This window comes from Poecilia reticulata, linkage group LG4, assembly GCF_000633615.1.
Source record: "Poecilia reticulata strain Guanapo linkage group LG4, Guppy_female_1.0+MT, whole genome shotgun sequence".
Classification (NCBI taxonomy): domain Eukaryota; kingdom Metazoa; phylum Chordata; class Actinopteri; order Cyprinodontiformes; family Poeciliidae; genus Poecilia; species Poecilia reticulata.
The window spans coordinates 12094297-12120363 of NC_024334.1; the positions used below are offsets into that span (position 1 = coordinate 12094297).

At 37.7% G+C, this 26067-nt stretch overlaps 2 protein-coding genes across 2 annotated transcripts in view; both read right to left on the bottom strand.

Annotated features, from left to right (window-relative positions):
* Nucleotides 1-26067, bottom strand: part of rabgap1l (RAB GTPase activating protein 1-like) — a 113161-nt gene that overhangs the window by 41833 nt on the left and 45261 nt on the right. The gene's annotated exons all lie outside the window — the stretch shown is intronic.
* Nucleotides 18780-25307, bottom strand: gpr52 (G protein-coupled receptor 52). Its single transcript, XM_008406581.2, has one exon. It carries the CDS (start codon nt 23698-23700, stop codon nt 22582-22584), a length of 1119 nt encoding a protein of 372 aa, XP_008404803.1. The 5' UTR covers nt 23701-25307; the 3' UTR covers nt 18780-22581.

Genomic DNA, 26067 nt, shown 5'->3' on the forward strand with positions numbered 1-26067 from the left:
ACACAATTGTGCACACATCATTTATCCAACTGCCTGTACCACTGTTTTTGATTGACATAATTTCTCTAATTTAATTTTTTATGTTTAAGATTCAGAGTCTTTCCATGTATCTGCCATACTCCAACTAAAGGATTTAAAGCTGCTGGCACAGCTGTGTGTTCTGCTTTAATGAGATTTGTAGTGAGGAGGTGGCGCTTTGTTCTGTATATTATGTGTTGGAAATGGAAGGACATTACATTACAGCCAAAGAAAAAAAAAAAAAGAAAAGGTTTTTTTAGACACAATTGGATGGTAAAATTAAATTTCTAAATTTAGAGGACCTAAATTTCAACTTTGCAAATTTTTCTATATCATTGCTAAATTTATGACAAGAAAACAAGATTTTTATAAAAATGGAAATATGGAAAAAATGGAAAATGGAAATATTTTTCCATAGAGGGAAAAATATTTAGAGGTATTTCACCTTCTTTGAAATAAAGATCAACATGCTGCCTTATGTTGGCATCATGTGCAGCCCTCAGAAACAATTTGTTTCAGATTTAAATATTTTCTTTACAAAACATGGGAATTCTCCAGAGCTTTTTAAAATACACAATTTCGACAGGGGTGTGAATACTTTTGAGTGATTCTATGCTGTGATGCATAAATAAAGATAAAGATGCAACTTTGTTAGCTTAAATAACATGCAGCTCTTTTTCACTTTCTTACCTTTGCTTAACTATTCCATCGCAGTTAAACCCATTTATTACGGCCGTATTACCATGGCAACATTTGCAATACCGTCCAGAATTTGTTTGACAGTTAAAGTTGTAAACACTTTGATTTAATAAAGCATGCATGCCTCTGCTAATTAACAGCCTCATTACTCAAAAAATACCAAAAAATAAATAAAAATTAGGAGAGGACGTCCTCTACGCTCCCTAATCCCTTTCCTTTTCCTCTTTCATCCCTTCCTCCTCCTCCCTGCAGTTTCTGTCAGCACGGTCTTTTGTACTGTTGAGTCCCCGGCCTTTTGTTTCTTTTTCTTGCTTATCGGCTGCTTTTTCCACTTCCACTCTCCCCTATTTTCTACTTCATGTCCCTCAGTGCCTTTGCTTCAGCTGCTTCATGTATTTTTTTTCCCTTTCAGCTCATATCTGTCCTCTTTCAGCATCCATGTGTCCTAAACGTTTGCAGCCTCGCCTCTTATTTTCCAGGCAGACAGCAAGTAGACGATGCTTTCCAAGTTCCCTATTATTACAAACTAACAAGGTTCTTCTTTCAGAGAGATGTCCCACATATGCTATGCACTACATGAAACTTTGATTAGGTGAAAACTGAGGACTGGTTATGGGGAAGAGCAAATATAAGATACAGAATTAACTTGGGGAAAACTATAGCTGTTACTCTCCCAACCTTCAAAGTTATTTTTTGCAGAATATCAAAAGAAAATGCACCTTTCCTCTTTCATTGTGCTCTATATGAATATTTATTGTATTGTAACTCAGTCAAGGTGCCTGCAAAAATATGGCCATTTCTATAACTTTTTCACATTTTGTCGGCACAAACCTCCAAGTATTTAAACATTGTTTGATGTGATAAGTTATTAATATATTCCACAGATACAAATCTGTGTGGCACTCACAATCTTCTCCATAAGTTATAGTTATGAAGAACCGCATTTTGCTGCAATTACAGCTGCAAACCTTTTGGTGGTTTGCCTCAAACAGCTACACACATTAAGAGACAGATGGTTTGTACAGGTGTTATTACTGACAAAACACAGCAACGTTTTCATAAACATTTCGTTTCTGTTTAACTTCTTAGTAAATAGGAACATATCTACCCTTTTTAGTTAAATGCAGACTTTGGTGAATTCCATATCTAACTAATTTAAATAATTTATTAAACTTGGCTGAATACAGAATGCAGTTTCAAGGAAAGAGTGACCTAAATCCTGCTTTTATTGCTGAAAGTGTCATAAGTTTTTTAAAATATTTTTTTTCTCGATCAAGCCAAAAATAATTTGCAAACTTCATGACTTTCTTTTAGGTAAGAAGAAGCACAAAACTCTTTTTACACTTTGGATCTCCAATGATCTACACATCCTTTCATAGAAACTCTGTATATATTTCATGGTTAGTTTAGTTTTGAAAAAATAAAACTCAACATCATTTTCCATGATTTTTGTTTTATATATGGTTTTTTTTTGGTCCACGACTAACTTGTGACTTGATGATTTTGGCCCAAGTGACAAAAAGTTTGGACACCCCTGAGGTGAAAGACAGATCTTTCCAGAGACAATAGACCAGTTGACCACACTGTGTCGATACCCATGACTTATTCATGGAATAAACACCACACGACGATATATTTCTGTCTTAACATTCAGGTCTTTTTTCTTTTTTTATGCTTTGTTCTTTTTGTCATTCATTGTAAAACAAAAACAGTTGTAATGTTCAGTCAGGGGGATCTGATGACAGAAAAGAGAAGAGTCACTAATTGCCCTGCTGCAGTACACCAGGAACAAGCGAGCGACCGCGGGTGTGAGGCGTCTGCTTTAGGCGCGCGCCGTCTGAGGTGCTGCTGTGCTTCAGCCCCAAGGTGTCCTAAGGAAACCGCTGCCTCATTAGTTGCATCACTGCATTACACTGCCACAGCTTAGCTCCACCACGGTAAATAACAAAAGAGAATTAATCAATTCTAGTTTTTGCGTCATATAACCTAACAGCATTAGCACATCCCAAAATAGGCTCCATGGTTTTGGGCCACTTTTCCCGGCACTGAAAAGTAGAATATATTAGTTGAGTTAATGAGGACAGAGCTACTTGTTCCTCCCAGTGCTACATTAACGGCCATCAGACCCCTACCGTCCATCCAGACCAATAAACTTAACAAGCAGCTGAGAGACCAGTCTGGGAAATGCTAAGGTCACATTATTCACTATAATTTAATAATATGCCAATAAGTTTAAATGGGTCACTAAAAATATATTATTAAAAGATCATAAGTAATATTGCAAATGCACAGGTGCGCCTCAGGGAATCAAAATGAACAGGATTAATTTGATTAAAAAATCTACAGTTCTATTTCAGAGGTCACCTACTTACCATGCTTTCTTGAACAGGTTACCATAGGTCTATGGTCTATACAAAACACACATTTTTTGCACAAAATCCTTTTTAGATTATGAGATTTCAGTCTGCTCAGTTCTGCCTGCTTTGAGTGAAAGAAGGCTTCAAGGCTTCCTGCCACTTTAAATTCAATTCATCTGTTGCTGGCCACGCCCCCAACTCAACATGTTCACTTGCACGTGAAAACTGCTGCAAACAAGTGCGCAATTATACAATTGTGCAACTTTGAAAAGCAGAAGTAGAGCCTCCTGCACAACCAACAAGAATGCAGCAAGTGGTTTATGGATGGTAAGTCAACAACCAAACACTCGTCTTTTCCAGCAGCCACTGTACAACGCGTACAGTGGTAAAACCAGCCGACCAAACGTGCTGAAGCTCAGCTTGTGTTGCTAGGCAACGTGGCAGTGCCTGCTGATTTGTGGTCTTACATTCCAGAGGTTTTTGAAACGGCTCATTTTCCAGAAGCCAAAAACCAGATGCCTTTACTTTTCTTTTTAAGAAGCTGCAAAGAAGTACAAAAACTTGTAAAATGTGAATTTTGCAAAACAAGTCTCCTTTAAGCAGAATTTTTAACAAACTGGGAGCTGGAATAGTGAAGCAGTTTGTTTTGGTATTTCCACATTATGCCCTACACTCTGTTTTTGTTAAGTTTTAAACAGAAACTGGAGAAATTAATGACAAAATATAAAACAGGAACTACTTTCAAACAAGGAAGAATATTTACTTAAAGTAATTTTCGGAGTCGTGAAGGCCTTGGAGTAATCACAGAAGGTACAGAGTATGATATTTTCAGGCCATCTTTTATAAAAAGCAAACTGATAGCTGTGTTACTGAGCATCAACACCATCAGTGTCACCATCAACCAGAGGCTCTTTCACTGAAATGTCTAACCTGATCTGACAGAAATAAAATAAACCAAAGGCTGACAGAGTGATTCGGGAGGCTGTTAACAATTGTTTGCTTCCAGACAGGAGTAACAGCAGGGCAGCCGATCTGTAGATCTGATTAGAGAGGAGAGGAAGCGCCACGCTGGAATAAAAGACGAGGCTATTCTTAACTGTAAGTGATTCTCCAAAAGCCTCCAAGTGTGGACAACAGTGTGAGCAGCTACTGAAATTTACACTGTAATTACCTTAAATACACAGCTGGATCACTGTTGGTCAGCAAAGAAGAACATTTGTTAAATAGTTCATTTTATGATTGAACTTTTCATTTCCAGTGATTTAAATATGTGTTTTCCTGACAAAAGAGGAACGATCAGTTTGTCAAAATTGATCATGGTTTAAAATCTGGGTGTGATGATGGACCTAACCATTCAGAAATGCATAAAGACAATAACAAAGACAGTCTTCTATCCTCCGAGTACAGGACTAACGGACTCATCCGTTTATCCTTAGTCAAATTGATCACTGCAACAGCGTCTTCACAGGTCTGTCTAAAAAAATCGATCAGACAGCTGCAGCTGATCCAGAACGCTGCTGCTGGCGTTCTGATTAAAACCAGGAAGAGAGAGCACGTCGTCCCAATTTTAAAAAGAATAGACTTTAAAATCACTAAAATACATTAAAGATCTGTTTTCTGGAACAGGAATGATAATTTATTAAGCTTGTAAAGTAGAAGGTGCCGTTATTATAGTACCGGTCTGCCAAACTCCTCAGGGTATTGGCAAATATTACTCAAGTAACTCATTTTAACTTTAAAAACAGTTAGAGCATTTTACCTCATCAATGTTTGCACACATGTATGAGGATGTCCAGCATAGTCAGGCACAAAAACATACATCACAGCCACTCTTTATGTGAAGCAGCAACAAAACAAGCATCAACTTAACTATTGCTCACACCTGAATGCAAAAACAAAAAACAATAATCCCTTACACCAGACTGACATGCACATAAAAATTACCTTTTCAACCTCACAAAAATGAGCAAATACTCAAGGATGATATTTCTAATATAAAGGAATGAGAAAAGGAAAGGCAGGGTGTTCACATCAGCATTTTCAACCATCAGCCTGAATTAATCACACAGTCAATTTGTGAGTCTGTATTTTAAAATATTGTGTGTACCTGCCAAATGTATCCCTTGATGGCTTTTAAAGTGACTGATTGAAGGTAAAAGCCATGAATGAAGAGAGGCAAATGAAGGCAGATAAACAGAGGAAGAGAGACAGTGAAAGAGAAGCTGAGAAAGAAAGATAAAAGAGGGCAGTGAGTTATGTACACAGAGTGGAACAAGAGGTTTCCTCTAATTGTAGCCTGGGGGCTTGTTGGGCAGACAGTCCATTACTCAGATCTTGCCAACAGGTTACCTACTTAGCACATGGGTTTAAAAATAAAAACTGCTGATGTGTCCTAAGCTGCAACTGCACCTCTGACAGCATTTCATTTAAGAGCAAGTTTAGGATCTACAGAGATAAAGTTTTATCAAGCAGAGGAAACACTGGGGACTACAAACAGATGCTTTTCATGCAGAAGAACTTTAGTGCTTTTTTAAAAGACCGAACAACAAAGTGTTGTTTCCTCTTTAATGCCCTGTTAGATATTAATTTATACAAATTTTCTGTGTTTAATTAAATTAATGAATGTTCTTATTTTTACTGTAATGGAAACATCACAACAAAACTTGAAATATCTGTCCTAAGAATGCTTTCATCAGACTTACAGAAACATTTCCTCAAACACACACGAATAAAAATTATTAAATTATTATATTATTATTGTCTTTGCTTTGCTTTGCTTTGCTTTTGCTGTATACAGCAAAGCAAAGACTTGTTGAACAGGGAAAGTGTCGCCAACGATAATCAGGCCCTCATGTAGGAACGAGTCCCATAAACATTAAGTAGGGAGTGGAGATGGCGACAAATCTGTTATGTTCACAAAGCAAATCTGATTTATTCATAGCAGTTTGAACGACCTGACTCCGATATTTTCTTTACCCCCAAATATCTGATTTCATCCATATGTGGTGCTAAATTGGACTCGTCTCCAATAGTTTTCAAAGTAGTATCATAATTCTGCACCAGAAGAACCCAGACGCGGTAAATACGGACAGAAACAATGGGTGAAAATTATAATTCTGAAAATTATGAAATTATAAAACGAAGTCTGTGTCAGTGAAGTGGATCACATCAAATCTGTTTACGCTTCCAAACAGACTTCTCCTCAGCATAAAATGCCATTGTTATTAATAGTGCTTCTTTTTATTAGCTTCTTTTGTCTCATGATCTTGTGATAACACTGCTGAATAAATTTAAAATCCATTCATAGGATCCATTATTACTTCTGTACATATTCTGCTGCTGTGTTACATCTACATTCTTTTTCTGCGCATCATTTTGTGCCGTAAACCAGACATACAGAAGTCTGACTGCAATCACATCATACATACATTCTGGTATGATCAAAACTAAATAAAATTAATAAACCATTTTAAGAGAAAAAAAAAATCTAAAAAAATCTGAGTATTTTACCTGCTAATATCAGAAATGAGAAAGAAGAGACATACAAAGTGTCTAAAGAAATCTGGCTTTAAAACCTTTAGGAAGGCACGCTGAAAGCATGTGAAATAAAAATGATACAACGTTGACGCACTAAAGGACATGGATGCTATAATGACACCATCTCTTTGCAGACACACCTGGCTCCAATAAAACCTCCTCGCTGGGTTGCAGTGAGATAATGTATTGGTGTGATATTCAGAGGACACAGCATGATAATTAAAAACTGGCTCCCCCAGAGACCTCTGTCCTTGGTCACAGGCGAGGAAGTTTCTGCAGGCTTCCCTGGAGGGTTAGCAGTGGGTGGTGCTGGTGTGGGAACAGCTGGCAGATTGCACATTCGTCTGTCTTGGTATCGCTGCAGTGGCATTTTAATTGTCTTGTTGCTTTTGCATTTCAAAAAAGGCAGGTTGGGATTGCAGACACAATACTCAGATGGAAGCTTAAAGGGCAAATTTCTCATTTTGCTTGCAGTGAAATCAGCGACGAGCAAGCAAGAGAAGACATGACGCAACAGTGAATTAAAGGACTTTGATATGATGCTTATGCAGTTATGATCCAAGTATTTTTGCTAAACTTTCCCAAGATTAGATAAGCAGTGTTGAAGAATTAGTCAACATCAACACTAAGAGCTAAATTATTAGTGATTCACATTTCCATTAAAATATGGAAGAAAAATGAAATATGACACACACACATTTTGATGTCCCCTTTTTGAAATGTTACAACCACAAACTAACTACTATGCCATTATTCATTGATTCTTTGAAAATGGTCTGAAATAACAGTCTTACTGTTAATCGCAATAATTACTGGGACACTTAAAATGTTTATTTGCTTTATTATTGCTTTATTTTCCATGTTTTTTTAATATATTCTTTATTCCATTGTTATGTTGTACCTCCAATTACGTTGTACTTGTACTTGTAAGTTGTACTTAGGTTACTCCACCATATTGAAGCAGCTTTTGTTCTTCGTATTCAGGTCAGTTTGGTTGAGTTCAGTTATTGTTCAGTTGGCCACTAATCTGTGTTATTTATATTTTTATTTATAATTATTTACCAAACTCTTCAGGGTGTATTTATAGTGAGACGTCGTTCTATAAGGTACTGATTCCAGAAGGTTAAACACAGATGAGGTCATGCTTTTCAGATTTTTACTTCAAGTGAAATTATTGAAAATTTAAATCTTTTCACTTAATAAGTATGCCCTATTTTGTGTTTTCTGTTATATAAGATCCCACCAAAGTTTGTGATTAAAACAAAGTGTGATCAGTTTTAAGTGGTACAATTATTTGAGCAGATCAGAGGGATGTGACTCAGCGGGATGCTAAAATTAAAAGCAATACCCATAATGCAAAGAGTGGGGTTTTAGACATTTTAGAACATTCTGTCCCTTTCCTCTGCTTTTAGTGAGACAAAATCTAGTGGAAAAAATAGAAGAGATGGCCTCCTCTCACACAAACAGAGACTCATGCACAAAGAGAGGTCAGTGGATAAAGTGCAGCCGCCCTGCAGGTAGCTGACATATTCTCTGTGTTGTGCTTTTTACTGGAGGATAAGAGTTGCATCTCTGTTATGTGAGGGCGGAGGGGCTCAGGGCATGAGAAAAGTGAAGTGGCGGGTCAGAAACGTCGTCCTGCAGAGAACACAACAAAATCCAGTTGTTTTTTTCAACTGTGGGAATTATTGTGCCTGCAAGTGTTTTAATCTTTTTATTGTTTGCTTGAAATACAAAACTTTTCCTGAGCCAACATGCAGATAACACACACTAGCTCATGGCTGCAGACTTTATATATAGCTGATAGCAGAAGTTTACATAAACCAAATGAAAAGACATTAAGTTTTTTTTTTAATTTGTCTGAATAAAAATCAAACCAAACTTCTCTTCCAAAATTATTTCTATTTGCTAAATGCCACAATAACGAGAGAAAGAATATCAGCATAAGAGATTCATTTATTAATGTCTTCAAGATCAGAAGTTTACATAAAGAGTTATTATCTCTTTAAACACTGAGGGAAACCCTAGATGATGATGTCATAGTTTTGGAGACGTCTGATAAGTTAACTGATACATTTGAGTTAATTGAAGGCACAATTAACTCAAATGTGTTATTTTAAGGCCATAATGATCATCGTTTCATTTGGAGGAAAAATGGAAATGCTTGTATCATCCTGACTATGAAGTACGGGGATGGCAGTGTCATGGTGTGGAGCTGCTATGCTCCAGAAGGAATTTGTACACTTCATAAAATAGATGCCATCATGAGGAAGGACCATTACACAGAAATACTGAAGCAACATCTAAAGACATATCAGGCAGGAAGTAAAAACTTAGGAGCAGATTTGTCTTCTAAATTTAAAATAACGCTCAGCATACAGCCAAAGTGGTTTCAAAGTGGCTTAAAGACAATAACGTCAATGTTTTGCCATGGTCACCATAAAATCCTGGTGACCATGTGTGAAACTGAAGGTCAGGGGGTCAAATCTGGCCCGGTATAGCTTTTTATGTGGCCCTCTAGACTCCAGATGCCAAACTACTTCACTCAGCTCCTTCAGGTGTTTTATTTCAGAAATCATGCAAAATAAACAGATCATTGCTTTTTTTTTTTCTTTTTTTTTTTTTTTGCACTAATGCATAACTGAAATTTATTTTCAGATTTTCTGCAAAAATAGTCAAATGTGGGGTTTAAGCGACTGCTAAGTCCCACCTGATGGGAAGTATTTCTTACTTCAACTGCACTGCTGCCTCCGCCTGACTTGATGTCTCTCTTTATCCAGTGTATGTAAACTTCTGGTTCCAACTGCTCCTCAGGAAGCAGAAAGTCACACCGCTCCTTATATACCAAACCACCGTTTCACTTTTGCTTTTTAATCTCCTGTCACTTTCTTCTCACTTCTGATGGCAAAGAGAGTAAAACACTGCAGAGGAAGAACAAGTTACATCACAGCAGCTCAAAGTAAGTTACTGTAGTATCTATGCTGGATTTGTGTCTCGCAGAGACGGGCTCAGAGTGCATGTGTGCTCCAGGATAGGAGGACAGAGAGAGGGCAGGTGAGAGGAGGAACGAGAAATGCTGAGGAGCCAAGGGGGTAATTTGACTGTCTTCTGGTATTTAATTCATCCAAAAAGCCCTGAGAGGGAATTAGATAAGGTGCTTCTGCATCTGCTGGCAAAGCTTCACTTCCCAGGGTCTGCAGTGAAGCAAACAATAAAAAACTAATTTGTCCTTGACTGTCTATTATCCAATCTTTGCCTCTGCAGGAAAAACATTGCTACAAATTAAGCCTAATAAAATAAACAATTACTTTTTTCTCCTGAGTGGGGGTTCAAATGTATCCTGTCCTCTGTTGGTGGTAACAGAGGACAATGGTTCTAAGAACATATCTGACAGGGTTTAACCTGAACAAACAAGTCCTTAAAATATGTCTTACTTAATTTTCTTAGAATTGCAACACTTCAATTTATTTTGTTATCATCCCAACTAATAAAAAAAATTGTTTGACAATACTGTCTTAAATACATGGTTTTTACTGGAATATATTCATATAAAATTATGATCCGACAGGAATTATTTCAGTATTTTAGATAAGGATGTGCAGTTGCTTAGTTAGAGTATAAACTAGTGGATTTGGAGTATTTTTGAAATAATGTCTCACAAAATGTAAAAGGTTTATGCATTAGAAATTAATAATTTGCTCATAATGTGGGAATAGTTTTCTTTTTAAGCACATTATTCTTTTTATTGTGGTTTAATTTTCACTATGATGTGGTTGGAGATTGATTAAAACATTTTTGAGAGATTTTTTGAATAGATTTTATTGTATCCAAAAAATTTTATTGTTTGGAGTAAAATCTTAAAGCAAAAACACTAACTGCAATAGTTATAATAATGAAGCAAATAATCATAATAAAATAAACAAAAAAATAATGATGCAATGTATTAAGGTAACATATGAGTTGGAGATTATGTTAGAATATAGTTTTTATGTATTTTATCCACCTAAAAACATAATTTCCTTAACGTTAGCATTGTGGTCATGTAACCTGTAATCCAGGAGGACGAAAGCTGCTTCCTGTTGTATAACTATATTTATGAGGGTTTGTAATATTTATGGTGTACGGGATTCCCAGCCAACACCCTTAAGCAGAAAATTAACATGGTGGCATTAACCTTTCCCTTACTTAAACCAGATTAAAAATCTGACAATAAATGTGAAACCAAGCATCAGCTATTCAAAGAGTGCTCACTCTGCAATAAAGATCTACTTTGCAAGAAGACATTAGCTCTCTGGTTCAGTTTCACTTGTGCAAAGTGCATCTTAGTGTTCCGAGTCCGACACCATTTAATCATTGTGATATTAGCATGCACTTCCAGGTAGTTTCACCCGGAGGGATGGAAAACCCTCAAATGTGTTTCTGGTTCGAGAAGGAACTAAAATGAATCGACAGATGGGGGATTTTAAAAGTGGACAAAATGATTTAAGGGGTTTCCTCTAGAAATGTTAGAACTGAAAACTAAATGGGAGTTGAAATAAAATGTTTTTTATATTTTCATACTAAAAATTTTGAAAAAATATCAAAGTACGGCAAATATTTTTTAGCAGCCAATTATAGAAATTTAGAGAGTTGAATCTGATTGACTTCTTTAATTAACTGTTTAGACCAAACTTGTGATAGGTAAACTGCTTTTTATTTATTACACCATTGCATTTTACTTACAATGCACAATAAAAATGGAAAGAATCAGACTTTCCAACAGCATATGCTTTATTTCCAAGAAGCATTGTTATGACCAAGAAAAAAATAACCAAAACACCAATTTATTTAATTGTTGGTGCTCTTAACCAAATATTTCCTTTATTTGTAGGTTTTAGGTTAGGAAACAATCTAAAAGGTTAATTATGACTAATAAGGACCATTTCAAAGTAAAAGCTCAGCAAAGGGGTGTTATGTGATTAACCAGGTGAAATTTCATACAGTGAATTGTTGAACACAAGGTTAATGTCACCCCCCAAAAAAAGAGGCAAGGTTGTTCCAGAGGTTGAGATGAAAACAGTAAAGTACTGTTGACTCAATAGGAACTCGATGTGAATTTGAGCGAGTCAAGCACTTAGGAGAGATGGAAGAGAAAGTTCTTACTTTAGTTAAGTGGCCTCTGATGGAACATCAGTCCACCGAAGGCAATAGTTGATCCAAAAGGTGAAATAAAAGTACCGTCTGAATAATCACACATTTCTGATATTTTTTCAAAATACAATATTTGAGCAGGTAAATGTTCTTGTTGCTCCTTGATGAGCTTCTGTTTAAAAATGGAGAATGAGCCAATATCTGTTCAATTACCAGGGCAATTAGGGACAAAGTGGCATTTACAAAATAAAAGAGACTCCTGTTAAGATAATGTCAAGTCCCCCGTTGCGCTCTACTGAGACTCCTAACTACACTGCAGGCTGTCTGTCAAGCATCAAATTCTGCTTTCATGATCAAGTGGGGATAAACACAGATTTATAAATTTGCATAAAGAATTTAAAGCCATATTAACAATGAGACTTAATTTGTCATTTGGTGTTACTTTGTTTCACTTAAACAAATCAATCAGCTGTGAATGAGTAGCGTTCAGTTTGTCATTTCATTCTTAATGGTGGAGAAGCAGTAAGTTACGCTTAAAAGATAATAAAGACAGTAAATCAATTTTTCTCATAAGAGTTATTAAAACCCAGTCTGAAGGATGAGTCCTGATACTTTCCATTGAGAAAACAACCAATGTAAAAAAAATTGTTTCATTAATAATCAAATTGATATGAAGTCACTAAATAAAGCTGCAGTATATTTTTGAAACTTTTACAAAAATATGGTTTTTACGTGTTTGACTAATTTTCAGCCTGAAATAACAAAAATAACCAATCAGAGCCAGGAGGAGTGTTTCAGCGCTGTCAATCACCCTCGTGAACACTCTGCTAATTGTTCCAATGGTGGAGAAGCAACTTATTGTTAAAGTTACTGTTATCCACAGTCATCTGTGGCCTTGCTTGCCAGCTTTAGGATTCATGGCACGCTTCGTTGTGGTGAACTAGCCGTATCTCATTATATCTCAGGTTTGTGGTGCATTTCTATCCTAAAGAAAAAGATATAAAACTTTGGATATTTTATAACGAGATATTAACCATCCATCCATTTTCTTTACACCCTTGTCCCTCAGTGAGGTCGGGAGGGTTGCTAGTGCCTATCTCCAGCTGACGTTCCGGGCGAGAGGCGGGGGTCACCCTGGACAGGTCGCCAGTCTGTCGCAGGGCAACACAGGACAAACAACCATGCACACACACCTAGGGACAATTTAGACAGACCAATTAACCTAAGAGTCATGTTTTTGGACTGTGGGAGGAAGCTGGAGTACCCGGAGAAAACCAATGCACAGGGAGAACATGCAAACTCCATGCAGAAAGACTGGGGCAGGGAATCGAACCCACAGCCTTCTTACTGCAAGGCAACAGCTCTACCAACTGCGCCACTGTGCAGCCCTACGAGATATTAACATACATGGAAAAACCTTACGAAAACTTCCTATTATAGGAGAAAATGTGATGGCCAACGTAAGAAAGGCCAACAGTATTCAATTATGCCGTATGAACTGATTAGTAAATTATTGTGAGGGAACGCAAAAGAAAAAAAAAAAAAAATCCCCCATGTCCCATAAAGGGGTTCTGTAAGTATTGGCCTAAGTCATGTTTTTTTTTGTTTTTTTTGCCAAAAGTAATTCCTGTCAAAAAAGAAAGAACAAAAAACACTCTCTTTTATTCCCAAAAGATAATTTAGGCAACAATGATCAAAAATGACTTAGGCCATTATTTTATTAAGGTGACTATTAAAAAGATCCACTGAAATCTAGATCTTTCACAAAGATGATCTGCACACCTCTCAGTCTCCGTACTTCCAGCAGAAAAGTTTCTGCTGTTTAACTTTCATGGAACCAGCCTCCATTTCTGCTCAGCTGATTCCACCTCCTCCGTCTCTCTCCTTCTCGGCTGGACGGAGTCACTTTCTGCTCCAACAGCATCTCTGTCTGCCAAAACTCACCAACACCGCCAGACGGTGTCAGATGCAACTAACCTCTTTAAAAGCAGTTTCCACGCTGAATGCCCATTCAGTTGTATGCCATGCAACAATGGTTTTAGCTCTGCTGAGCAAAGAGCAAGTGGAGCGCAGCTCCTACAGTGTGCTGGAACTGGTGCTGTGCTCAGGTCGAAGTTGAAACTTGTTTAACTTTGACCACTGAGCGCTTTGCACCCATGCAGCCGTTAGAGACAAGATATCTATCAAACTGCTCCAGGCAGTTGAACAGATCAATGTGGAAACACGGCTCTCTGAATCACAGGGTCTCATCACAATTTTCCCTCCTTTATTTAATCTCTTCCTCTCTGACTCACCATGCAAGCTTAGCTTCTATTGTTAGTTTTAGCAGGAAAAAAATGCAGATAAAATGTGGTCATTATCTACTTGTTATTTTTGAAAATGCCGGGTCTATTTGGCTCCACTTCTCTGTGGGTGAGCAGGTCAAAGTGCTACATACTCTAGCAGAAAGCTGAGGAAGTGCTGCTTTCAGTCTGGAAGCCATCCGACATGACGCCATCTGTCAATCAATCCAGCAGGTTTGTCAGCAACTGACCAATCAGTGGTCAAAATTTGTAAACGCCCCTTACCTGGAGGTTTATCATTAGAAATATGCTGCAGTCACAGAGATACGGTGGAAAATAATCAGAAAAAATGGCCAAACGTCATCAGTGGGGAACATGTACTTAAGATATGCTTTACCCAAAGCATTTAGAGGGAGGAATAGAGTTTATTCCTTTTCCAAAACTCAAAAATAGTCTGGAACAATGTAAAAGATGGATAAATACCTGCGGTCGACCAAGTGAGCAACTGAATACAACAGTGATCGATGTTACAACTACAACATGTTCGTACGAAGGTTTTGGTCATCATTATATTGTACGTCTACTGGTTAAATCAAAGATTACTGCGACAAGCTGTGTGTTGTGGCTATAAATGTGAATGGAATATTTGTACAAATATTCATACGCAGCCTGACAAACGTGATCAAAACATAGTTCAGATATCTACTAATAAGTAATTACTCACCCACTTTTTGCAAGTGCAAAATGCGGCTGACAACTATGTCGACAAGGGATGCAATAACAGAAAACACGACTGGTCAAATACTTGGAAAATTACAAAAAATATAACAATGAAATAGATGACAAATATCTTCCAGCAATGCCAGTTTTAAGCAGCAGGATGAAGTAAAAATTTCAGCACATCCTCATGTTATGGTACATCATAATGTCTCAATGCTCTGGGTCTAAAGCCCAAAAAGACTATATTTTCTGCATGTTCCACAAATTGTGCAATAAAACCAAAAATAAAAACACCATGATTAGACTTTAACATTATGTTATTTAACATAATGTTAAATAATTGAATGTCTTTTTGTTTCCTCTACTTGTATTTGAAAGTGAAATCTGAAGACAGCAGCCTTTGCCACAACATTAGATTGTGGGGTATTTACTTTAAACAAAAGGAAAACGCAGAAAAATTATCAATATAAAAGCTACTAAACCCTTGTTGGAATCCTTTTGTATGAGAATACTCCCCAGCACAAGACTTTAACACATAGTTTAAAATAAATTACTTTTTCAAGTCTATGATTGAGAACAATAATTAGGTTGAAGGAAACATTCTGCAAGCCAGTGGATGATTTGACATTTAGTCCACAAATTATTGCCCCCAGTAGAATAAAAAGTAGTAAATTCTTATCTAAGCCTTAATAGCTTCTATTATAAAAGTTGTTTGGAGCTATTAAAGCCTGTAAAGGACACACCTGTCAGCTATCAAACCACAGTCTGCAGCCCACATACTCAAAGAGTCATGTAAGATGCATGAGAAAGTCGAAGAGTGGGTGTATGAGTGTGTCCTCGTTACACCATCAAAGGCTTTTGGTGACTGCCGCGAGGCTCTGCCATCAGCACTCCGAGACAGGATCTGGCTTCCTCTCCAATTATGATCCCCACCTCGGCAGAGGGTCAGGTGGTCCTTTCTCAACCGGGACGGAAGGAGGGAAGTGGCAGGATGGAACAGGAAAGAAAAACGTAGTCGATTGCAGGCCATTTGTAGAAATGAAAGGGAATTCCTAATATAGTCTTGGCTGTGAATACTGAGCTGGCTTGGACTGGGAGCTGCTCATTTTGGGTTGGCTGAATGGTAACTGTGACTGCAAAGCTGTCTGTTGGAAAAAAAAACAAAAAAAAACCCAAACAAAAATAAAAACGCATATTTTGTTCCAAAAACAATTTATCTCTGAACACAGAGAAATGGCTCAAGCATTTTTAGTAAGAATGTGTTTTATATAGTTTTGCAGAGTGGTAAAAAGTAACTTTAATCTGGTTCTCAAAATGTCTTAATTTCTCTGTGGGTTAAAGTTGTACTGAACATTTGACTTGTGCCTAATATCTCACTTTAAGTCTGAAGGGAAAAGATTATGAAGAGTTGGAAATGAAATTGCTCCTTTAAAAAAAAAAAAAGACTATAGTAACATTAACATTAACAATAATAACGAGCATCCACGCTGAATCCTAATAGTCAAGTCGCATCTGTAATAATGTGGGTGGATGGAGAAACAGATTCTCAATCAGAATCAAGGCAGGACTCCAAAGCATTAGTATTACTTCCAGTTAGAAGAAGCATGCTGATAAAATTAAAAGATTACTTTAAAGCTAACTCTGCCAGGGGTATGAATAATCTTGGGCTTAACCATTTTCTCACTGGACTTAATATGATTCACATCCTGTCATTTTGTCACAATTTTTACTTTCTATCAGGAACACAAAATGCTAGAAAACAATTAAGCCTAATGTTTAATCCAGAGTGTTAAAGATGACTCTAGGCCGGGTGGAGATATGATGGCTGCCACAGGAGCTTTGACTCTTCTGGAAAAGAGAGTTTTTTTTGTTTTTGTTTTACTATTTCTCAAGAAGCACAGAGATCAGACATTGATGTTGGACAAGAAGGCTTTATGTCTGCAGTCTGAACAGTCATGTCACATTTTATCTGACTTTCATGTCATCAATGTGACACATGCATAATAATTTTGCACCAGAAAAAGGAAGAAGTGGTTAAACAATGGCTATAAATTATGATTATGAACTCATGTAAAATATATTTGTCACTGAAGTGCATCACATCCTAATCCCTCCACTCTTGGCTCCGACTGCATATCCAGACAAGTTTCTCTACAGAAACTACAGTCAATGCTCCACAAAAGGCCATTGCCATTAGTTGTGCTTCCTTTTTATTCGTTTCATTTATGTTATGAACTTGCGATGATACTGTTGACTCCCACAGCTGAATAAACTTTAAAAACAATCGGTAGACAACTGCATCCATTGTTACTTCTGTAAACGGTTACATCAACGTTCTTCCTCTGTGCATGCGGGTCGCTTTGGGACGTAAACCGTTCACACAGAAGTCTCACTGCGGTCACATCATTCAGGAGAATGAAAAACCACACAAAAGAAGAACTTTCAGAAAAAAATAAAATAAAATAAAAAAAATTGAATTGAGAATCAAGATCTGCTGTGTGAATGTAGCCTAATTTATACCAAAGGTGTTTTATTGGTCAAAGTTCTGTGAAAGACACAAAAGTCCTTTTATGTTAAAATCCATCCACTTGAAATGCCGTGACATTCTAAGAATGGGAAATGACAAAGTATATTGTTTGCAGTTGATTTCTTCATTTTGTAGCATTATTGCCAAGGTCTCTTGCTTTCTTTTTCTTTAACTGTTTCTACAATAAAGCTCTTGATTTTTCTACAACTCTCTCAAATCTCTATCCAACCAGTGCCACTCTTGCTCTAGTCTCCAACTTCAAAGAAATCCTTTCCAAGATGTTTCAGTTCTTTACTTTGAACTATTTACAATCTCCCCTTAAAGCTTTCTTCACTAAATCCTAAGATAGTAACATTCTGGAGGTTTAGAAGCTCATCTGAAGGATTTCAAAGGCACATCTACAATCAGGAACAAAGCACGCTCATACAAAGTAAATATCAACAGAAGATATGATGGTTTGGAAGAAGAAATACACGTACAAGATGACGCTACATTGCAACATAAACTCACTCATTCGGCAATAAGTTGAAATTTTAAATCTTGAGTTGCATTTTCTTACAACATGTTACTAAGAAGTGGATTTCCAGGACAGAAATCCAATGCATATGCTATATGATACATTTAATACTTCTTCTGAGGCAAAAGTACAGAGCTACATGCAGATTGCAATTCTCCACAACTACTCACTCCTTTGAAGAACTACTGACAATTATTTTGTTCAATTTATTGCTAATTTCTCCTTATAAAAATATCAGTGAAGAAAATTTATTTTTGCTGAAGATTGCAAAGAAAATGAGTTTGAAATAAAAAAAATAAGTTAATTTTAACTGATGGACGGACTCAATTTACTTTAATTCAATAATCAATAATTAATATGTAGTTGAAATGTCTTTACTTTCTGGACGAGCCACTGTGATCACAATAATTTCCAGGCTTTCACCAAGGCCTCTGGCATTTGTTGCTTGTTTCTTGGGGGGTTAATCCCCTCAGTTTCCTCTCAGTAGGTAAAATGCATGCCCTATGGAGCTGAGGTGTGGAGAATGACTGGCTCAGTCCAAACAGTTCTGCAGGTTCTGCAAGATACTCCAAATAATCATACGTAGTCATATGGCCAGTGTTTGTGCAGAAGCTCAGGTTGTTTTTTACTTATTGAAAAGCTCAGATTTTTACATTGGTTACAACTCAAACCTTCAATGCAGTCTGATCAAGAAAAAAGCCAACTGAGAGCCAACTTTCAGCTCAACTTATTGTTTAACTTATTACTATAAGAGGAAACACCTGGGTTGAAAAATCACCCAAAAAGTAGATATTGTCACACATCTCCACAAAGCAGATCCACATGTAAGTATCTTTAGATAAAAGCTGAAATGTGTATCTATTGTCTCATTATTGAATGTAAAACACAACAACAATAAAAACATTATTCTTGTTCTCATTCGTTTGGAGAAAGATGTCAATAATTGCTCCTTTTGAAAATAAAAGAACAAATAACGGCAACAACATGGAGTGTGTACGTCAACTATTTTTTTTACTTTTATTTGGTTCGGCAGTAACAGCAAAACCATAGTCTTTTTGACACAGTTTCAAAATAAAAAAATATAGATTGTGTAATTTAATAAACTCACCTTCTACTCAAAACAGCAGCAGCCTATACAGGTTGTTTTAACACAAATAGATGCACAAACACCTTGCTTTATCTCTTTTTGAAAAGTGAGGATCACAGCAGAGTAAAAACAAGTTACACACACTTTACATATAGTATTCCAATATACAGTATACTGTGTAAATATTTATAAACCACTTTATTAATAAATATCTATCACCCTCTAATTTATAGTCGTGTGCAAATGTTCCTATCAATGCACATGAAATCAAGAGGACTTGTTTACAACATGTTACAGTTTTTGACTTGCTACCACTGCGGTTTGTTCAGTGCCGTACAGAAACATTAACTTATTGTTGTCGTTTTTTTCTTTTAAATCTTTGACATACCCTGTAAAAAATCATACCAGATGAAGAATAATTAGCAATTTAAGTAAACATAGTCAATTTTATTAACAAATGAACTGTATAAGTTTACTTTAAAAGAAACTTTTCTTTCTCTGTTTATGAGTTTTTACCACATCATTAAGTTTATACAGGACTGATCAGCACATTTGCTCTACCTGACCTAATTTTCACCTAAAATCCAACAGAACTAAAAAAAGAAGCACCAAAAATGCATCCCATTAAAGCCAAATGACAGAGTATTGTGAGGCTGGTATTTGTTGGTGCTTCCCTTTGTTATTCTTTATATAGACCAGACAGTATAGCTACAAAGGGGAAATCTACCACAGATGGGACAGAGAGAAATCAAAGATTAAAAGCAACTCATAGTTCCAGTGGTTGTCACTGTAGTTTTCACAAAGTCATGGCAAAGAAAGTCCAATGATCCTTGAATATGTTCAGGGTGGTTTTAAAAATGCAGCATTTCATGTTTATCATTTCTAAACATCCATTTCCTACAAAACAACCTTTTTTTTTTTTAGGCACGTAAGCAGAACAATGTGTAGTGCATTAAAGCTGCATGAAAAACATTTTGTAGCTTCACAGAATTCACCTTTCATTATTTTAACCAGAGATGAAGGCGGTAGATCATTAAGCTACAAGAAACAAACGTTTCCAGTCACATTACGATTTACCAAATCCTGGCTTAAAAACAAAGCCACACTGACTCCTAAGAAGTCTGAATGCAATCTGCTTTTTAACATACGACAATGCAATCAGCAGCTTTAAAGCAAGGAAAACACAGAGAATAGCAAATGGGCAAAACACAGTCCTAAAGGGACACGTGTGCTCTGTTGCTTTTCCTATTAAACGCAAAAAGAATCCCAAAAAGTACCTAACATGTTAAGGCTTAAACATTACTGTGAGAGTATGGGACTTCAACTGAGAGAAGCTCCTATTGGAAACATTAATTATATTTTACCAGGAAGCAGCTGGTCAGGGCTAAAACTGGAATATTTTTGCTCTTAAGCAATAGATGAGAATAAAAACTAAATGCTATTTTTCATTTTATTTGAAGCTTGCATCCTATCCCTTACAAAATATCCCATAACCATGAACCTTTATCTATTTTAACATGTTACAACTAAATCCAACCATGTATTTTATTAGGGATATTATGTGATACACCAACACAAAGTAATGCATCAATGAAAGAGGATGAATACAATTTCTTTAATTTTATAAGCAGAATACTTACAGATTTGATCAAACTGGGTTAGAAGGTATAACTTAAATTATTTAAACTTCTGGCTTTAAATTCAAAAGTTTAAAGCCACAGGCTCAGGTTGGACATCTGTTGACAATCTGGTCATGATGGAAAATAGGAAAAAAGTAATTAAAGGAACTATAAGATATTCTGCTTAAAGTTTGCAATCAGTCATGTAGAGCAAACTGCAAACATGAGGAAGAACGGTCAGAAGAGACTTAGGATGAACTGGACCGCACATCATATCAACAATGACACATAGTAGGAGTAGCATTATGCTGTGGGGATGCCTTCCTTCAGCAGGGACGGGTTTTTGCAATTTATGAATCGATGAATGGAGACAAATAAACGAATATAATCCCGTTCAGGCAGGAAAAGATTTAAGAGAAGGTCAGTTAACTTACGTTGCATCCAGAATTACAATGAGGTGCTTTCAAAATATATTTGTATGTAATGGACCAGCAAGAACAAACCTGAAATCAGTGAAGAATCACTGGCCAGACTTGAATATTTACGTCCAGAGATACTCTCCATCCAACCTCACTGAGTTTGAGCTATTTTTGGAAGACAAAGGAGCAGAACTTGAGTCTCCGTTGGTAGAGACGTACTCTAAAAAATTTGCAGCTCTAATTACGGCAAATTGCTGCTCTATTAAATATTGACTCAGGAAGTCTGAATAAAAATGAATGCAACAATTGAAACCATGTTTCATGTTTATTTTTCTCCATTATCCACCACTTTGTGTTGGTTCATCCCATAAATTACACTCAAGCTTATAGATGTAGCATCAAAAATATGAAAAAAGGTTTAAGAGGTTGAAATATTTTGGCCAGGCTGTGACGAAACAGGAAAAGTAATTAAAATTAAAACAAAGAACTACAGTTTTAATTTTTTTTTTCTTTTCTTTATTTTTTAAACTGTCAGTATATTAAAAACTGTCTGGTAAAACACTTTAATTTCATTATATAGATGTGAGTTTTATCTCATTTTCATTCCCACCAACCTTTGTGTGAGGGGCTTTGCGTCATCTTTCCTATTTATCACAATGTATTGATAAAAAGAGCAGAAAAATGATTAAGAGCACTATTAAGAAGAAAGTGTAAAAAATAAGAAAAATAAGACGAAACAAACAAGAAAGAATAATAGAGTACTGTTCAATGCACAGATCTACGACCCATAACCGTGTTCCTGCAGCCTTAAACATTTACACAACTGGGCATGTAATTTCAGATCAGATTTATCCTTACAGCAGTTTCAAACTACATCAGATTACATTAATCTAAACCCCCACACTTTGCTGCTCCAAAATAAAATCCACTACCATCTTCAACACATCACTCTAAAACACACAGAAAACACAAGACACATCTGGGCGACTATCCCTACATTTGGGAAAAAAAATGCTTTCTTCCATTTATAGCTAATAATTAGTTTAGAAATAAATAAAATAAATAAATCAAATGCATTGATAACTTTGTTAAGGCGCTGATTTCAACAGTCAGATCTGTGGTCGAAGGAAAACAAACTGAATAACTAGAAAAACGATATTTTCCTCAATAAATAAATAACTGAATACATAAAAAACAGTCATGATTATGTACTTTAATATTTATCAGCTGCTGTTGTCATGGTCACTGTTCGTGTCTTTAAATATGTCTAATGTTAATGAGGGATCTTAAAGTGGATTTAAATAGACATTATGAAGGATTAAAAATCACAAGTATAAATAAAAGTTTGACAAGCATTAAGGTAAAATTAGCTGTTTAATGGTTCATTTTTTGGGGATGTTTGTCGTTTTGCTTTTGCACTCGGCCTGGCAAAATGTAAAGGCCTGACTAAGCCTCTGTGGTGCGGTATAATAAAATCCATCACAGAAAGCCCACCTCTCATTAATATTCTCTGTCTAGACACTGTATCCGTCTCCTTGAAAACCCCAGTCACCATTTTATTTTTGAGCGAGTCAAGATTATCATTTGACAAAACAGAAAGGCCTTTCCAGATTTTCTACTGAAAATGAACTTTTTAAGAGAATTTAAACCCCGTTAATAAAGCAGTCACTCATATGGAGCATGAGTTTGCTCTTTTTCTCGGCTTGGGCTCCCCAAAATCCCTTTCGTCTGCACCACAGTGGCTGAAAGAGCACATAGTCTGTGACAGTCTGCGCATGCCCAAGCGAAACACGCTGTTCGACAGACTGTAGATGACACAGTTGCAGAAGCTGTTGCTAATGGCCAGCCATGTGGTGATGAAGGACAGGGCTGGGATATCTAACACGTGGGAACTCTCTAGAAGAAAGTAGATTATGTAAGGAAGCCAAAGCATATAGAAAACGCTTGTGATGCGGAACAGCACCATGGCGTAGCGTCGATCTGGTCCGTGCCCTCCGTGATGCCCACCGCTGTTCCCCTCCCCGGGCTCCATCTCCTGGCTGGGGAACCGGGCTCTCCGTTCGCTGATCTCCCTGTTGTGTTGTTGGCAAATGCGAAAGATGTGGTAATACGTAAAACAGACGACTAGTGCGGCGGGTGCATAAAGAAAGCACACCACAAAGCCAGTGAATATGGCCGAGGTGGGCCAAGAGTGAGCGCACCATTCAAATATATCCCCATGGTATCCTGGCTTACCCCAACCAAAGAAGGAGGGCAAGAACACCAGGCTGGAGTAAACCCAAATGATGGCGATGCAGCCTCGTAGTCGACATGGCGTCACCAGTTGGTTGTATGATAGTGGTTTAGTTATGGCTAGGTAACGATCCACACTGATGCAGGCCAAACAGGCCATCGAGACGCTCTTCAGAACCGAGATGACGTAGCTGAAAACCTGGCACGTGATTGGTTCCTGGACACCTGCTGGGTAGTGTAGCAGAGACAAGGTGGGCACAAGGCAACTGAGACCAACCAGCAGGTCAGCGTAGGCCATCGTCTGGATGAAGTAGCTTGTGGTGTAGTGATGCAGCAGAGGGGCACAGTGAAACACGAAGATCACCGTCAGGTTGCCGACGATAATGAGGACCGTCAAAAGCACGATGACAACAGTCTCCAATATGCACGCCTCCACGCCTTCCTTCAACCCCCATCCCAACGGACAGGAGTGGTTGGAGACCCTGCCAGAAAAGATATCTCCATCGCTGCTGTTGGCGGTGAGCGTAGGATCTGTCGTCAGTTCAGAGTGGTTCATTTTCTCGGTGTAGGTGAGTCAGATTTGTCGTATGCCACCCATAAGCAGACTGACTTGAAACCGGAGTTCTGCCTGTGTCCCTCTGGTTCTTCACCACCCCTCAGTTCAAAAAGCGTATTATTCTCTCAAGCACACCTGTGCTTTTGCTCAGCATACCCTCACATCGCTGGGTCTCAATCAAGTGAACGGTGACTGGAGGAAAATCAGTACGGTCTCTGAAACAGCATGGCAACTTGTTTCTCTCTTCTTTCAAACTGAGCATGGCTGGTCATGGCAGTCGGTGGAATAGGAAAAATGATTCAACCAAAAGTGAAGTGGCATTAGTCCCGCTACCAGCATCGATCCCAGAGGCGAGTTTCCCTGCTGGTTTGGAGCCCCGATCTGTGGCCTCGTCGCATGATTTTAATGAGAGTTGCCACCAGGAGGCTGGAGATTTTAAGTCGTCACCACAGGGGCAGAGAGCACAGAAGATGTGAAGAAGGAAACCACACAAGGTTACGGGACAAAACTGAGAGCATGCTTCCTCCAGCAGATACTCCCAAACACAAAAAATATATCTTAGATTATTTTAAAGAGCCTCATAAGGATTGGCTCTTCAGTTTAAGTCAAAGTTTCAATTTGTGGCGAGTGATGGAGGAGGCTTCCCTTATTTTGGTGGTTCTCTGTCAGCGTCTGGAGCCCATGCATGCCCAGCTATTGTCCAAATCAAAACACAGACACAGGCTACAATAACAGCGGGATGTCCACAGCAGATAATGTCACAGCTCTTTCAGCGCATACGGCAGTGGGGGGAGAATTTGTTTATAAGGCATTACTAGAATTTGGTCAAACAAAGCGTGTCAAAATATCTCCGTCACGCAGAAAAGGCTTAAATCCAAAAGTACGAGCTTGCCTCTCAGAGTTACTGGACTGCAAGTTGCACAAACAAAACAAAATGCGAAAACATCCAGGATCTGATAGAAGGGTGAAATGTCAGAATCCCATGGGGTTGGGTGAAAGGACACTCAAGGAGTAAGGAGAGGCCAGCTGATAAACTCAGAGCTCCACTCACTTCCACTCCTCAGAAATCCCTGTGGCCACACTTGCAGAAACAGGTCTCAGAATCAATCAGTGCACCTTTCAATTATCCCATAAACTTGCTACTGACATAATACCTTCTCCACAAGTGCTTGATGCAACCGTAGCTTTTCTAACTACTCCTCAAAAGCTGTATAGGATCCTATGCCTTTGTCTTTAAGTCCACATCTTTCACTCTGATCAAGACCCTGGAAGTTCAACAAAAGGGGGGAATCCACTCTAGCAGCAAAGCAACAAAAAGAAAGTCCCAGTTGGAGTCCCGGTGTTTAGCGTTGGGTTTTGGAAAAAGCCCCTTTTGCCTCAGTCAAACAAGGCAATCCATGCTTTGGGTTTGTTTTTTTCAACAAATAAATCCTTGAATCCTGAATAGGGAAAATGAAAAAGCAACGCAGTTATCCAAAGCAACAAGCAAAATAAAAAAAGGATGACTGCATTGATGGAGATGAGTTAAAACTGCAGCGAGGGAAGAGAGGTGACGAGGAGTCCCTCAGCCCTGGTGCAGTGAGGAGAGATGCTGCGACTGGCTTACACTTCCCTCCCTCCCCACACAATCTCTCTAGCTCGCACACTCAAGTTTTGCTCTCTCTCTCTTTCCACACACACACCCAAACAAAACCCTCCCTCTTCCTCCCTGATCTCCCTCCTTCCTACCCTCCTGGCTGCACCTGAGGCTCCCTGAAACATTATCCCATCTCTCAGACTGGCTTTTTTCCCCAGGGGTAAATTTAGAGACATTTCCTATTTACATATCACTTATCTCTCTTGCAGTCGATTTTCTATTAACTTACCCCCACTCCCTTTTCTCTTCCCTTTTACTCCACCTCTTTTTCCATCCTTTTCCATTTCAGCCCAACAGGTTCCAATCTTCATTTACTTTTTCTAATACACAGAACATAAAATGTAAAGTAGTGAACAAGACTGAAATAGTCCCATCCAAAGACCAACCTCAACTATCCTCACAATTTAATCCATGCGTCATCTAACCAAAATCCCAGCATGACTGTAGGTCCTTTAGGTTACTTCATTCACACTACATTTAACTCAAACCTTAGCACAGATATGTCTGCCCCTTGGTTACGGTTGCCAGGCAGTTTGGCCAGTTGGGACCATCCTCTGGCCGACAGATGATAAAAAGGATCAAGTGACAGCAAATTGGCTAAGCAGCATGCCAGATGGAGAAAAAAAAGGCATTACAGACCGGAGAGCAAATCTTAACTGGGAATATTTACATTTTAATTATGACAATATGCAAGTGCATCTTAATAAATCAGGACAATTGAAACATATATA